Below are 15,484 nucleotides of genomic sequence, written 5' to 3' on the forward strand. Positions count from 1 at the left end.
AGTGGCTGTGTACGTAGCCACCTGTTACCCCAGACTCAAGTGCCGTTGGTGCCTTGGTGCAGTGCGTGGCAGGAAGTGGTTGCTGTATTGGTTCGCCTACCCCGCACAGACGTGATCCTGGTGTCGTGCTACGTGCGTCCGTACAGTGGCAGTGCACCCCGACTGCGAATGGGCTGGCTTGCTCACCTTCGCCGCACGTACCCCGGACGACCTGTGCTAGTCGGTGGGGACTTTAATGCGCCTCATGAGGCATGGGGTTACCCTTCGTCCAGTGCGCGTGGTGTGGCAGTCTTAGATACATTTACAAGCCAGCAGTTTGTGCTACTCAATGCTCCGCACATATCGACACGTCGCTGGGATCATCCTCACGCGCCCCCCTATGCCCCGGACCTTTCCTGGTGGACAGGCGTAACTCCGGTCTCATGGGACCGTGAGCCGGACTGTTGGGGCAGTGACCACTATCCCTTACGTCTTGGTTTAGCTCCAGGGTCCCAACGATGCCTACGGCGCCGCTGTCGTGTGACTGACTGGGACTTGTTTAGGAGGGTGTTAGACAGCTCCCTACCTGGAACCCTATGCGATGCAGTGCCTATTTTATGCGCCGCCCTTAAGGACGCAACGCGGACAGCTTGGGTGGACGAGTCTAGGCCAGTTCCTGACCTGCATCTCCTTCGATTATGGGCAGCTCGTCGTCGTGCTGAACGGCCTGTGAACCGGTATCCAGGATCTCCAGAATTGCGAGCTTCTTTAAATCGTGCCACAGCCGCTGCCCGCCGCCACGAGAAGCGCCTTTCTAGACAAAGGTGGTTAGATTGGTGTGCGTCCATTGGACCGTCCTCAACGACATCTTCCATCTGGCGGACATTCCGCAGCATGGAAGCTGGTGCACGACCACCGGACCCTGCCACTAGTGCGTGCCTTGCCTCTGGGAAAACGCCAAAACAATTTGCCCCAGAGTTAGCCAAAGCATTCTTCCCGGCGTTCGACCAGGCTCCACCACAATTCATCGGCCAACTTTACCTCCCTCCTGAAGCAGGTGCGTGCCCAACTCAGGTGGACATTGATGGCATACAAGGGCCCTTTACAATGGCGGAATTTGTGGCCGCCATCGACCAGGCCAAGTTGCGCACAGCTCCGGGACCAGATGGTATCACCTATGAAGTGTTCAAGAACGCTGATGGCCCAGCTCTTCAGTGGATGCTTGACTCACTCAACGCCATCTGGGCCTCAGGGGAGCTCCCAGCTTCCTGGAAACATGCGGAAGTGGTTCCGATACCAAAACCAGGCAAGCCAGTGGACCGCATGAGTAACCTTAGGCCGATTGCATTGACATGCACTATCTGCAAGCTGCTGGAGCGTATGCTCGCTACTCGCCTGTCCTGGTGGCTTGAGCGCTACCTGTGGTATCATCCAGCTCAGATAGGCTTCCGCCAACACCTCGGTACAGAAGATGGCCTGGAACATCTTTCGAACGTGGTACTTTTGGGTGGCAGAGCTCGCAGCATACGAACGCTCCTAACCATGGACGTCCTAAAGGCTTATGACCATGTCAGTCACTCAGCGATCCTTACCATCTTACGTCAGCTGAAAGTTCCAGTCATGGTCTGCAACTTGGTGCGGTCTTTCCTCGACAGTCGTACCTTTTCTATACGAATCGGCAAGGAAAGTGTAGGGCATTTCACCTCAGAGCGGGGAGTACCCCAGGGCTCTGTGTTGGCACCAGTGTTGTTTAATGTGGCACTCCTTCCCCTCGCGTGGCAGTTAGCTACCATTCCGGACATTTTCTTTCTAATCTACGCCGACGACATTACAGTCTGGTCAGTACATGCAGATTTGAACAGACAGCAAGCAGGCCTCCAGGCGGCCCTAGACAAAACGGCGCATTGGTGTGCCAAGATTGGATTGACACTTTCGGCTGCAAAGACGACCTTCATGTCGATCACAAATAGGTGGGGCCGACGTCGTCTTTCCCAGACGCCCCTCTCCTTGGACTTAAACGGCCGTGCCCTCAATCCCGCATCGTCAATGCGAGTGCTTGGCGTAGAAATAGACGCCTCTGGGTCCGCTGCTCCATGGATCCGCTGCGTGCGCGGCAAAGCCTCCAAGACGCTTCATCTCTTCCGACGGATCTCACAAAAGACCGGCGGTGCCTGTAGTCGCATGGCACGTATCCTAGTTCGATCTGTCTTGCAACCCCGGCTGATATACCAAGCTCAGTTTCAGCATCTCACACGAAGGGACTGGGACCTACTGGAAAGTGTAAACCGAGAGGCTATGCGAGTTATCACAGGCCTGCCTCGTATGACCCCAATTCCGACGCTACAAGCGGAGGCCCAGCTGAACACCCTCGACGAGCTTGTTGAACAGCGGAGGAGGGCACGTCACCTGAAAATTCAAACAATTCCCGTTGCTGCGGCATTGGCCCACTACTTCGATTCCAAGTCACCTGTTATATTACGAAAATCACCTGACCTTCCCGCTTGGAGCCGAAGCCAATCCACAGACAACCGGCCACTGACCCGGATACGCCATTTTCATAATCAGTCCCTGCAGCCCAACCCTTTTCCCTCGGAGTCGGATGGCGCAGCCGAGGCAATGCAAGTGTACGTCGACGCAGGCATGGCCCCAAATCTCCTACACACCAGCCTTGTGTGCCCCACTCATCCAGAACTGCAGCAGACCTGCTCATACCTCACAGAGGCACCTCTTCCCTCAATCATGGCAGAACTTCTGGCCATCCGGGATGGGTTATCCTCATTAGAGCCTCGATTACGCATAAACCCGCCGTCGTGCCTTCACCTGTACACAGACTCCACACAGGCAGTCCGGGAACTCCGACGCGTCGCCAAGTCGCTCGACTTGACCTGCGATGTGCATCGCATTGTGAACTCTTTTCCGTGTCCCGTGCGAGTTCTGTGGAATAGACGTTCAACACCTGCCCACACTGACGCTGACGCGGCCTGCCATCCCCAGAGGGTAACTGGGCCGCTACCCCTGCTCCAGTTGTCGCAGAGTGACACCCTCATCATTCACAAGGAGTCTCTCCGGCGCTCCACGCGTGCCCTTCTTCCCCCGCGTGGGTCGGACCTTCCTGGCGGTTTAACCCGCCGCGAGGAGGTGGCGCTTCGGAGAATCCGCGTGGGCGCAGCTTTGACCCCGGCGATAAAGGCCTCATGGAGGACGCAAGTTCCCCCAGAAACATGCCCTTTCTGTAAAACCCCTGCCACTGAAGCGACCCTGGACCACCTCCTTGGTTCATGCTCGGGCCTCCAGGCAGCACGAGTTCGTCACATGAGGGCCCTTGGGTACCACCCAGGACGACCACCTGACCTTCGCCGCTGGACGCACGGTCCCCAATACCGGCCCCTCCTCGACTTCATTGTGGAGACGGGACTGCTGGACTACATCTAGTTTATGCCAAAGGGCGTACTTGCGTAAATAAAAAAAAAACAAAAAACAAATCCTGATGATGATGATGATCCCTTGATTGTTCGTGATGATGATGATGACGACATATCAGTGTGTACGAGATTTCGGCGCACGTGAAAGATCCCCAGTTGGTCAAAATCAATCCGGACCCCTCCACTACGGCGTGCCTCATTGCCTGCGTTGCGTCGGCGCGTTAAACCCCACAATCAATCAATCTGTGACGGTCATGGTGTATTTATGAAAAGGCGAACGCGTCATATGACTCGTCAAACGCACAAATTTTTACGAATTTTTATTGAACGTCACGTGGCCTCAGTGGCGACGGCTGCACTTTGGAGGGGCGCGGTGGTGTTCTGGCGCCATTGTTCGGCTTTCACATTCACATATGTTGGCACTGTTGAGCGTCTCTGCCAATTTTGTTTATTTCAGTGGAATACAGTCAGCCTTTGTTAAAAAGGCCGAAGACAAGACTAGGCAGAACAGGGTAATGTCCCCAAAATAACATTGCGCAGAGTAAAATTCAATCGACACAAAGGAATCATCACCGAAGAAAAGATAAGAAAACCAAGGGATAGAAAAGAGAAAAAAAGGAAGAAAAAAGTTGGTAACTTGTGTTACTAGACCGTAATGTCAAGAATAGCATGATTGAAAATATTATTACGTCGCGGGGGAACAGATGACACGAAGTAAGTTGTGCTTAATAAGAGATGTATTTAAATGATCGGACAAACTGTGCAATTAAGCGGCCATAATGGAGCCCGTGCTCGCTACCCCCGCTTACAGCTTCTTCGTCGTCAATTGTCGTGACTACAGCGGTATGCCCTGCTACCCCCTACTTCGTCTTATCGTGACTATATACACGCCTTCAACGAAACAAAAAATGGGCAGGAGAACTTCCACAAGGCAGGAGTTTAAAATAAGTAAAGGTCGGTTTCACAAAAGCAATCAATGCTGGAGTGTCAAGACAAAACAAGGAACCAGCCGATGAGAAAAAACTTACCGCTTCCCTATAAAAAATAACAATTTCTGCTGCCACATTACGACAAGCACGTTATAGGAAAGAAAAAAATCCAGAAATTCTACGTATGAGTTGTCAATGATGTCACGACGCATTCAGCGAATGGCAACTAATTATCTCCGCTGCTATTCTGTGTTGTCGCGAGTCGCCTAACCACATGCGCGCGTAAAATTGACGTACTCGAGTAACGACATACGCCTGCGCCGAGATACGCCACTCCCTATACGCCGACCGACTACGTCGGAGAGAGCGAGTATCCACATATCGCCGCCAAGCGCGCGTAAACCAATGCGCCGCGCAGTGTGGCTCGGCTACCATGCACTCAGCTTTGTGGCGACCAGTTCAACTACATTTTAACTCAAATAAAACAAATAATGCCTATTCTCACAGAAGTACGTATATTTAATAGAGAAACAACTAAAACAGTTCTGGGGACATTAAAACTATTAAAGATTAGTACGCATACTCGCCAGGCACAAAACCCTCCGCTACATTTGGCGTGAACTGCCATGTTCCCGTAGTTGGTCATTGCTTCGCGTGTTTTGTCCGGTAGTTTTCTCTCCGTATTTTAGATGCGACTGCATCTCATTCACTCGCCTTGTCCATGCAGCGTCGGCGTTGTTGTCGTCCGCTCCTCCTCCATTCTCCTCGCTGCGCGAGCTGCGCTCTCCGCCGCTCACCCCCTCTCCTCTCCGATGCCCCTCTCTCGTCCACACCCCTGCCCCTGCACTATTGAATTGGATTGGAAAACATTTAATGAGCATAAAAGTGGGTGGCTTTCTCAGTCTAGATATCCGCGAGCTAGCGCAGCTGTTTGGGCGCGAGTGATGAGGCGTTCTTGGTCCTCGCACCCCCACCCTAGCAGAAACCACTACATAGCCCCCACCCTGTATCCCCGTTTGTGCCGCTTCTGCGGGGAGTTTTGAATACTTTTTCACATGATCGGCGGCTGTACACAAAGCCCACTTGACCCGCCCAATCCGTTCCACACCCACACCTATGAGCTTTGGGAGAGCGCCTTGGCCAGCTCTTCCCTCGACGTCCAGCGCAAGTTGGTGGAGAGGGCAGAAGACGCGGCCCGTGCCAATGGACTCCTGGAATGAGGAGGCCACCCTAATGACTCTTTAATAAGAAACAATAAACATGTTTAGTCTCTCTCTCTCTCGCACCGTGAGCTGGCCAGCTCGCGCACCCACTGCTCAGGGGATGGGGAAGGAAGGGGGCTTTGCGCGTAGGGGCATTCCCACACCAGGTGTTTGGGACGAAGCAAGAAGGGCAGTTCTGGGGGTAAATGGAGGGAGTGATGTAGTGGAGTATCGTCGTGTTGTAGAATGTGTTGGTCTGCAGTCGACGCCAAATGCGAGCCGCCTGTGTGCTGAGGGATGTGTGAGTGGGAGGGTATTGAAGCCGCAGTTGGCGATAATGATATAGGATTTCAGTGTATCGGGGAGGTACCGGGGGATAGATGGAGGGTTCGGAAAGGTCCTCTTCCGTCGACGAAAATGCCCGGAATGTAAGAGCGCGGGCAGCGGCGTGTGCCGCCTCGTTTCCCTCGAGGGAAGAATGGCCTGGTGTCCATACAATCTGGATGTGGGGGGGATCCTTCATTGAAGATAGTATCTTTAGCGCTGAGGGAGAGATGCGGCCTGAACAGTAGTTGCGGCAAGCGTGCACTATAAAAAAAATTAGTTAGCAGTGCCCGCTTTCGATCCCACGACCCCGAGGGCGGAACGCGAGGTACATGGCGCTGTTCCCACTGCCCCACAAAACCGAGACAGAATCAAATGCTACGAACGCACCTTATATCCTTGACTCATTCAAAGTACGCCAAGAAGCTACTGATACAACGCATGATGGGGCAATGATTAACACTTGCAATAAAAGAAAAGAAGCTCCGCCTTACAGCAACAATGATCGAGTAAAGGTCGTTGCGACAGCGAAGCCCCAAAGCATACCACTTAGAGAGGTTGACCAAGATTGGCCAATAAAATATAATAATAATCATAAAACATAATAATTATACGCGTTCCCGGCACGTTTCACGCGATTTCAGAATCAATCCAACGGAAACACCACGTGAACCCCACGATGCGTCGCATATACTCAGGGTTCCCCTCGCGGAGAGGTGGGCGCAATTTTTTACAAATTACTTCGTTTCATCAAATCATTAATCCTAAAGTTAGCTTATTTGTCAATTTGCTGTCGTGTTAGGCGACCTGACCGCCAGATAAAGTCGCCAGCAGAGGTCTGCGTCAACACCGTGCGCCCCAAAGTTTGCGTCAATGTCTGGCGCGCTCTGACTTGGTCGTAACAAGCGCGTAGCAATGCATTCGGCGTACGCCGGAGTACGCCGGTTCCTCACGCGCTTACGCCGGTTTACGTCGTTGCGCATGTACGTCGGTTTTAAGCGTGCATGTGGTTTTGCATTTATTCGGGGTAAGACTAGGAGAAAAGCCTTTGCCGGAGTCAAGGCGAGCTCTGGGCCTGTTGGGGGAAGGACGTCAAGGGATGGGTAAGGTTAGGCGAGCTGGGTCTTGGTCTTGTCTGGAGTCTTCTGGGAGGAGGGGGCGGAAGAAACTTGAGGGTTGTTGTTGTGTTTTTTAAGCGTTGTCCTTAACTGCTCGTGAAAGACCGCTTGGGAGTCCGAACAGTGCATTCATGTGCAAGGTAAAACGGGGCATATGGGGGGGGGGGTTATGGGTATTGTCTGAGTACCATGGTGGCTAAGGAGCCGATTGAATGCTAACTTGTAAAAACATGAAGCGGAGGAAGTGAGACAGCACCGTTTTGTTGAGCGAGGCGGGTATATGTTAAGGGAAGCCGCTGTAACGCCTAGAGTGGTTGGGTGTAAACGAACGATGGGACCTGTCGTGGTCAGGCCTCCGGCACCTGAGTGCGCCCACAGAGAACAAGGTGCTTCAGGACTCCGTGCTTGTCCTGGGGCTCCACTCGCTGTGGAGGGCTCGAGTGGACGCAGTGGAGTTTGCTAGGAACCTACCTGCCGGCACTTCACCGGAACGGCGGAATGGACAGTGTGCGTGTTGGGGGCATAAGATTCTGACACGGAGCTCCGCGACTCACTGCAAAAAGGATGCCAAGCACTGCAGCGCTTCAAAGACAAAGAGATGCACTGCTGGCAACGGCTGTGATGTTGCCCCACTAGTACGTTGTAGAGATGCTTCTTTCCTCTGAACAGGCGCTTTATATCCTTGCCCATAGTTCTCACCCACATGGGAACATGTTACCTTCCCACAAATCTCTGTTCATGCAATCTGATATTAGAGTGTTTCCGAATGCCATATTTTCCTGCTTGTTTATTCTTTGTTGCCGCCGCAGTCCCACTAGGTTGCGTACTTTGCGACTCAAGGGAAGGCTCGCCTAAAGTTGGTTGGAGTTCCTGTGGCGACAGTATGTACGCGTACCAGCGTTGGTCACCGCCTCGAGCGTGCCAGTGCATTATGTATATATGCAAATCTTTGTAAATAAAGGTTGTGTTCGAAAAAAAAGGTACGCGCGCCAGTTGAACCCCCCCCCCCCCATAAGCAACTTCACTGCAAAATCAGGTTGAATCATGCGCCTGTCTGTGGCTGTTTTTATTACTCCTCGTTTTCTATCGTGAGCTACACTGTACGAGGTTGAGCAGTTTCGCGTGGGCCCTGGAGAGCCGTGCTGCGCATGCGCAACGAGCAGTGACATCTCACGGCGCAAAGCTGGCGCGTCGGAGCCGCCGCCGCCGCTACTGAACTGGACTGGATTGAATTGGATTGGATTGGAAATTGTTTTAGCAGTAGTACAGATGATAATCAGCTAATCCTAGACAACCAGGAAACACTGGAACAACCCGTTGAACCTTAGCTTACGCTACGTATATCATGGCGTAGCCGAGCTAAGCCACTGCTAATTTTTTATCTTGTCTTGTTTCTATCCTGTTTTGTTTTGTGCTTTTTCAATAGCCTTTTCACGGGCGTTTCGATGCGAAAAATGTCCACCGGAAGTGAAGGACCACAAAAGGTTTCCGCGGGTTATTTCGCATACCGTTTGAATAACACGGGAGGAAAACAAAGTTGGCTGCCATCATCATCATCCCGCCTCGATCAGCGTTGGCGAGGAAGCTCCTGCAGCTTGGCCTCCTCTTCTTGGGCCTGCAGAAGTGTCGGCGGCCGCGATGGTTGTACCGGTGACGCTCATCAACGACATCAAGGCGGCCGTGGACCTGTCAAACCAGGCCAATGTGGAGGACGGCAAGAAGCAGTTCGCCAACGCCATCCGGCTCTACCGCAAAGCCATGGAGTCCTACCTGAGCGCCGCGCTGCTTATCCGCAACACGTGCGCGCCCTACGTGGAGCGGGCGCAAAAGCTCAAGGAGTTCGCCGGAGACGCCGAACACGAGGTGGCCGGAGATGGACTGCCCGAGCTGAAGAAGCTGCACCAGGCCTCCGTGCTGTCCCAGGTGAGCGGGAACATGCACTTGTCGGGCTGGAGGCGCTGAGCGGCCTTCATAGAGTGCTACTTTGAGCCTTTTGGGTGGACATTGCAAAAGTTTTTTAGCTCTGCACAGACAGAATTAGCAATGGCTTAGCTCTGTCATGCCAGGAAATACGTAGCGTGAGCTAAGGTTCAGCTGTTTATTCTTGGGTTTCCTGGTTGTCTAGGATTAGCTGATTATGATGCTTACTGCTGCCAAAACGATTTCCTTTCCAATCCAATCTAGTCCAGTTCAATCCAATCCAATCCAGTTCAGTCCAGTCCAGTCCAGTCACTGCTCCTCGCGCATGCACAGCATGGCTCTGCAGGAGCAACGCGAAACGGCTATCAAGCGGCTCAAGCGCTGCGTCAGAATTGGCCACTGCGAAGCGGAGGCGCACAGCTAGGCGCTCGCCGGCGCCAGTGCTTCTGCCGCGGCTATGACGTCCCTCCTCTGGAATGCGCAGACCGGCGAATGTGCAAACCCAATTCTCTACACACGTACTCCAGTTGGATTCGATTTCCAATCCAATCCAAATCAAATCCAATTCGATCCAATCCAATCCAACACAATGCTCCTCGCGCTTGCGCAACATGGCACTTCAAGGTCCACGCGAAACTACTCAAACACGGGCAGTGTAGCGTCCGGAACAAAAACGAAGCCACTGGACCCACACTAGCGCCCTGTGTGTGCCCAGTCACTTAACCCTCGTCTGTGTAAGCGCTACCAAACTTTGCAAGGCCTTCATAGCCCCGTGCAAACACCCCTGTCAGGCGACATAACTTCAGCAGAGCACGCTGGAATCAAGGTCAATCTAGATAACACGTACAAAATAAAAAGCAATGGTCACAGGTTTAACTACTTTTGTTTGGTTTGTATTTGCACCCGTTCAATTCTTTACCGTCCTGCTGTTGTTTCCGTCTACTCATTCGTGACAAATGCGTTTGACAACGAACTGGGCTGGGCTGCATTTCGTGGGCAAGGGCTCATTCGCTGCGCTTCAAGTCTTCGGGCTGAAACTGTTCTTGAACCCCAGACCAAACCAAAGCGGTTGTCTCTACTGGCACTGAGAGGGGACCCGAAGCTACATTTTTAAACGCAAACGCAATACAGTGCCGAAAAAAATGCTTTGCCGCTTCACGGAGAAACAGTTCGGCTACTCACGTAGATTCTGCATCCCCATTGGCGCTACAAAGACATTCATGACTGGTTTTTTCTCTTCAGCATGACGGAGGCAACCGGAACTAAAATGTTTCTCTCCTGAACGCGCACCCAAACTAAACCGGCATTGTTTTTGTTAGTACAGCCTGCTTACCTGCAGAGTTGCTGCACCGCTCCGAAAAGAACTTAGACGCAGAGAACTCCTGTTTCTCCCCCGTTTGAGTGTATGAGCTACCGCACTCTCTCATTGCACGGACACACTTCAGACTGGAATTTCTGTTCTGTAGGCAGCAGTAGCACTTGACGTGTTGTGCCCAACTACGCAGTGATATTGAAGAATAATGTAAGGCTGTTCGTTTGAACCCACCTTTTTTGACTCTGCCGACACCTTCCGTTTGTTCTAAGACTTGCGCAGACTTGCTCATGCCAAACGTACCAAGCTAGCAATTTCCTCCTGCTTACAAACAACGATTAATTCGAATCTAGTGCGATGTTACGGTGGGAAAACACCTATAATGTGTTTTAGTGAGTTAAATATGGGGTTCCGGTTATTCAAATATTTACGAGCTTTGTGGCGATTGCTATTTGTGGGAGGTTCGTAGAAGTGCTCTTTCTCGTGCAAGTGGCAGTGGAGGGGGAAACCCCCCTACGACAGCGCCACAGCCGCACAAGATCGCTGTGGCGGGGCTGTAGACACACGGGCCGTCGTGTGTGCGCAGGTGCTTCCGCCGTGGTGCACTGCTGCCGGAACCGTGACCTCGGGCAAAAAGATCAACTTCGTCTGCGACATCCAGGGCATCGACGGCGCCAAGCTCGTGCTCACCCAGATCATCACGGATCCGAAGGCGAAGGCCGCCTCGACGATCTTGCTCCACGGACCGCACGGCACGGGCAAGTCGCTGCTCATGAAGTCTCTCTACGTCAAGTATCCCGAAAAGTCCATCTTCATCGTCGACCTCGACCTCTTCGTCATCGGTGGCCTGACGCACGACGCGGCCAAGATGACCAAGATGCTGGTGAGGAACTTCAAGAAGCACAACAAGGGCGTCCTGGTGCTGGAGTGCCTCGACCAGCTCTACTTGGCCGACTACCCCGACGCCAAGAAGCCCGTGGTCGATGCCGTCAAGTCCGGGCTGCGGGAGTACCTGGACGAGGTGGCCGCCAAGAAGGAGTACCGCGAGATCATCATTGCCACCGCCAACCGGCCCTGGCTCATCGAGGAGGGAATGAAGGGCGCCTTCGATGCCCGCATCAACATCCCGATCCCGGAGACTGAGGAGGCCCGCCTGGCCATCATCAAGGAAGAGATGGGCAAGCTGCGCTGCCCGACGTACAAGGACGGAGACATGGAGGACCTGGCCAAGAAGACCGCCCGCTTCTCGCGCTACCAGCTGCAGCGCATCGTCCGCTACGCGCTGGCGCGCAACTTCCACAACCTCGAAGCCGTGAAGATGAAGGAGGACGCGGAGAGGTGCAATCACCTGAACAAGCCCGACATGGACGCCGTGGCGCCCGTCATCACGCCTGACCTAAGCGAGGAGGACGCGCCCAAGCACGCCGAGTTCATTCAGGGGAACCCTACGGCCAACTAGCGCAGCGGAGGCGGCGCATGACGGGTGCGCCAGGAGGACAAATTACCGCGAGTCCGTCTCGTTCGTGGACAAACAAAATAAACGGGCATTTTTTCAGCAAATACTCTCCGAAATTTGCCGCTTGTTTGAAATGAATCAGTAATGATGACCGTAAGGAGGATTCATTACCTCCAAGAAATTAAACATTTCGTATTCACAAAACGCTGGTCATCGACCTTTCACACATTTACGTACGTACTTTCTGTAGCGGCAGCCCTTAGGAACCGCCAACACTTCTTTCTTTTTTTTCATACTTGCCTGATGTTTCGAATGCATTTCGTTAGTACAAGAACCCCTTTTCTTCTTTGATGCTCATGTCATTTCATATCTTGTTCGCCCAGAAAGCGAAATCCACATTCCTCTTTCAATTCTCTAGTAATGCGCCTCATGTATCAGTGATGCTTGATGCCTGTAAGCTGTACTTTTCTTGTTCTTCTAATACTGTTTGTCGCCTTGGTTCTGTTTTGCCCCAATATTTAGCGCTCTACAATGGTCACTAGCTTGAACACTGTCCCGGTCGCACCATTGTACTTGTGACATTGAATTGAATTACCCACGCCTTGAATTGTGCATCTCTAGCGAACCAACCACATCCCGATCCAAAACAAACTGATGCACAACTATTATCTTAAATGACAGTTTATTGAATTAAAAGTGGTCTAGCACGGGTTGTCTGAGTGGGTCTTCCCCCGAAGGAACACGCAAACCTGCACTAACTCTGGACTCTATTGCGATCCCTATTGCGATCATCACGAACAGAACGACCAGCTATTTTCTTTTACCCTCTCCCCCCCCCAGTCCATCGTGACCAGTAGTCATCCTTTTCTACTAAAAGTTCCCTCTCTCTCTAACTCTAGCGCCAATTTTTTCTTCTTTTGTTTTTTTGTAGTTGTTATTGTAGTTGTTGTTGCTGTTGCTGTTGTTGTTTTTTTCGTTGAGGGAGGGAGTCCCTTTCTCTTTCTCTGTCATTTTTTCTTTTCCTTTTTTATCGAGAAGGGTTCTTTCTTTGTCTTTTCTCTCTCACTAGACCCCTGCTGCAGCTGCCTCTGTCAATGGATTTTAGGGCTTGTCAAGCTGGCTGGCGCGGCTTTTTCCTCTACAAATCCCCGATAAAATTATGTATACTTTATGGAAATAAAACAACTCAATACACTATGATCTGCATGCGCCACATGTCGGTCTCCATTCAAGACGTGTCCTATCTTTGAACGTATCTCAGCCGGGAGAAAGTTCTCGTGATATCACAACTTCCATTAGCTCGGCACAAAAATATTGCTGCGGCATTTGCCAGCCTGCAGTATAGCGAGCGGCAGATTTATGCCAGTTCTTTCTCGATTAGTTCAAAAGTTGTGCTTGTCGGGGTTGCTTCCTGCAAGCACTGGTTAAGAACGGCGGACCTGTCAGCGCACGATTGTGCAGATCGCTACATTGAAAAGGTCCATTCGAAGAGAAATAGCGTTTGATTCGATTCTCCTGAACCTCGTTCGGGTTCAGGATTAGGTAAGCTTGTGTTCTACCCGAAACCGAACAACCCTGTTTGTACACCGTTCCTTCTTAACTTGCACAGGTGTTCGCTAAAGAGCGCAAGCAGTGCGCATTCAGAAGCGACATGAATGTCCTCATGAAAAAAAAAAAAATATGGAGTAACAACTATTCCGCACCCTGCTGTTTCCTTGTCAATTTTTTTTTTTTTTGCTGGTGTCGAGCGAACGATTTTTTTTTTCAGTCGTGCAACCTGCAGCATTCAAACCGCACTGCGTGTTCACCGCCCATTTCAAGTAGCAAGCCCAGTATTATGCAGGTCTGACCTCTTCGGTCTCATCAAGGAATTCTCGCTCGTCGTCTTCCTCCGGTGCCAGGCAGCATCGCGACTGCCACAGACGGTATACCGACAGAACAGCACGCGACGAAAGGGCACGCGACAGAAGAGCACCGCCATAACAGCATGGCGTCAAAAGAGCACGCGACAAAACAGCACGCGACAGAACAGCACAGCGTCAGAAGGGCACAGCGTCAAAAGCGCACACGCCACAAAAGCACAGCGACAAAACAGCACAGCGACAAAAGCGCACGCGACAAAATAGCTCGGCGTCAAAATAGCACACGACAAAACAGCACACCACAAGGGCACAGCCCTGAAACGGGTGCGGTGGCGTAGCTAGATAGTCTGACGTAGTGCACTGGCGGGGCAGGCTCGGGCCGGGTAGCACGCATTTTCTCGGGCCCCGGCCTGGCTTGCGCTTGAATCAAAATTTTCGGGCCGTGCAAGCCCGAGCCGCCCTGGCCATCCTTGAGGCCCGGCAATCCTGTGCCGCAAATTATAAATTGTGGACAACAAAAACATTTTTGTTGATCTTTCAGGTTAAGTGAGAACAAAAAGAAGCGAAGTGTAAATTCATTATGGCGCTGTTGAAAGATACGATAAAAGGCGATTGCGCTTAGAACGCCTCGGGCCCGGGACGGTCCAAAAGGACGAGCCCGGCCCGGCCTGCGGGCCGGGCTCGGGACGGGCAGCACAAATTTTCTCGGGCCCGGGCGTTGCTTGGGCTTGAACGAAAACACTTTTTGGGCCGAGCCGGCCTGGGCAGGCCCTGAATCCCGGTAGTCGTGTGCCGCAAATTTAGAATGTTGACAACAAAAAATTCGGCTCATTGATCGTTTGGGTGAAATGAAAACAAAAAAAAAGCGAAGTGTTAAAAACAACTACAAAAATAAAAAAATGACGTATTGCACTTGGAAAGCCTTCAAGCCAACAAAAGAAAACGTATGGGCTTCATCAGCATAGTGGGAGAGAACGGGTCAGAAAACGAGAGCACTCTGGTAATAGAGTACTTGTCTCTTTCCCTGTTTTTCAAACTAAAAAAAAAGAACAAATGTGACCTGGACATTGTACTTTGTGCAGACCATAACACCAAAGATTAGCCAACGTACCCTTGTGCCTTTCTTAAAGCTTTTTATGCACATACCTTTTTGCCCATAAAGCGACTTTCTTAGTAGAAAACTTTGTGAGCATGGGAGGAACTTAGGTCTACTTGGATAGACACCTGGTGCAGACCGACAACGAACCTTGGCAAATTAAATTGAGAGAAGTACAAGTTAAACTAGCTCTCGGCAGAGTGTGCTAGTGTCAAAAACAAGTGGAAAAAGAGTTCTTTGGGAAACGAATTGAATGAAATAACGAACCGTGGCATATCTCTCCAAGAAATGCATAAATAAAATTATCCACTTTTATCAGCATTATTTAAGTGGGGTGCAGGCCCGTTCGTCACATGGAGTTTCGTCATAGGCCGATTCGTAATAGGCCGTTTGGTCACATAAGATCATTCGTCATCGGCCGGTTCGTAAAAGGCCGTTTGGTCACTTGGGATCATTCGTCATAGTCCAGTTTGTCACTTAGGAAAGTTCGTCAGAGGAACGCAAAAACAAAATTTGTGGCTTTTTTTAGACGTAATTGGTGATGAGGCATGACTATAACTACTTTGCACACCTTTTCGCAGTGCTGGTCCTCTTACCGGCCGCCACGGCGATCCTAAATTGCCAGTAAGGCCCGCCCCAAAAAATGTTTGGCTTTCGGGGAACCCGTGCACGAATTATCCTGGTACCGCTCCCACCCGTCCCCGTTGCCTTTCACATGAATGTCACGGTAGCAGGCCCACGCTCGCATGAGTAATCTGCAGTGGCCGTAGCACTTCTTTTTCTTCACTTTTTTTTTCATTTTCGTTGCTCCCTCACTGGTAGCCAAGTGCTCACAGCGTGGTTATTTTTGCCCCCTTTCTTGGA

General features: G+C 51.5%; 1 protein-coding gene across 1 annotated transcript; it reads left to right on the forward strand.

The window, feature by feature from the left end:
• The first annotated feature begins 8,612 nt into the window (after positions 1–8,612).
• Positions 8,613–11,665, forward strand: LOC144141998 (vacuolar protein sorting-associated protein 4-like). Its single transcript, XM_077673429.1, has 2 exons — positions 8,613–8,897; positions 10,793–11,665. The coding sequence occupies exons 1-2, from the start codon at positions 8,613–8,615 to the stop codon at positions 11,663–11,665; spliced, it is 1,158 nt and encodes a 385-aa protein (XP_077529555.1).
• Positions 11,666–15,484: the final 3,819 nt, after the last annotated feature.

Source organism: Haemaphysalis longicornis, unplaced genomic scaffold, assembly GCF_048455015.1.
Source record: "Haemaphysalis longicornis isolate Haplotype H1 unplaced genomic scaffold, Haemaphysalis longicornis Haplotype H1 scaffold_6, whole genome shotgun sequence".
Classification (NCBI taxonomy): domain Eukaryota; kingdom Metazoa; phylum Arthropoda; class Arachnida; order Ixodida; family Ixodidae; genus Haemaphysalis; species Haemaphysalis longicornis.

Coding starts and splice junctions, on each gene's coding strand:
- LOC144141998 (XM_077673429.1), top strand. CDS start 8,613: ATGGTTGTACCGGTGACGCTCATCAACGACATCAAGGCGGCCGTGGAC. Junction 8,898..10,792: donor AGGCCTCCGTGCTGTCCCAG/GTGAGCGGGAAC, acceptor GTGTGTGCGCAG/GTGCTTCCGCCGTGGTGCAC.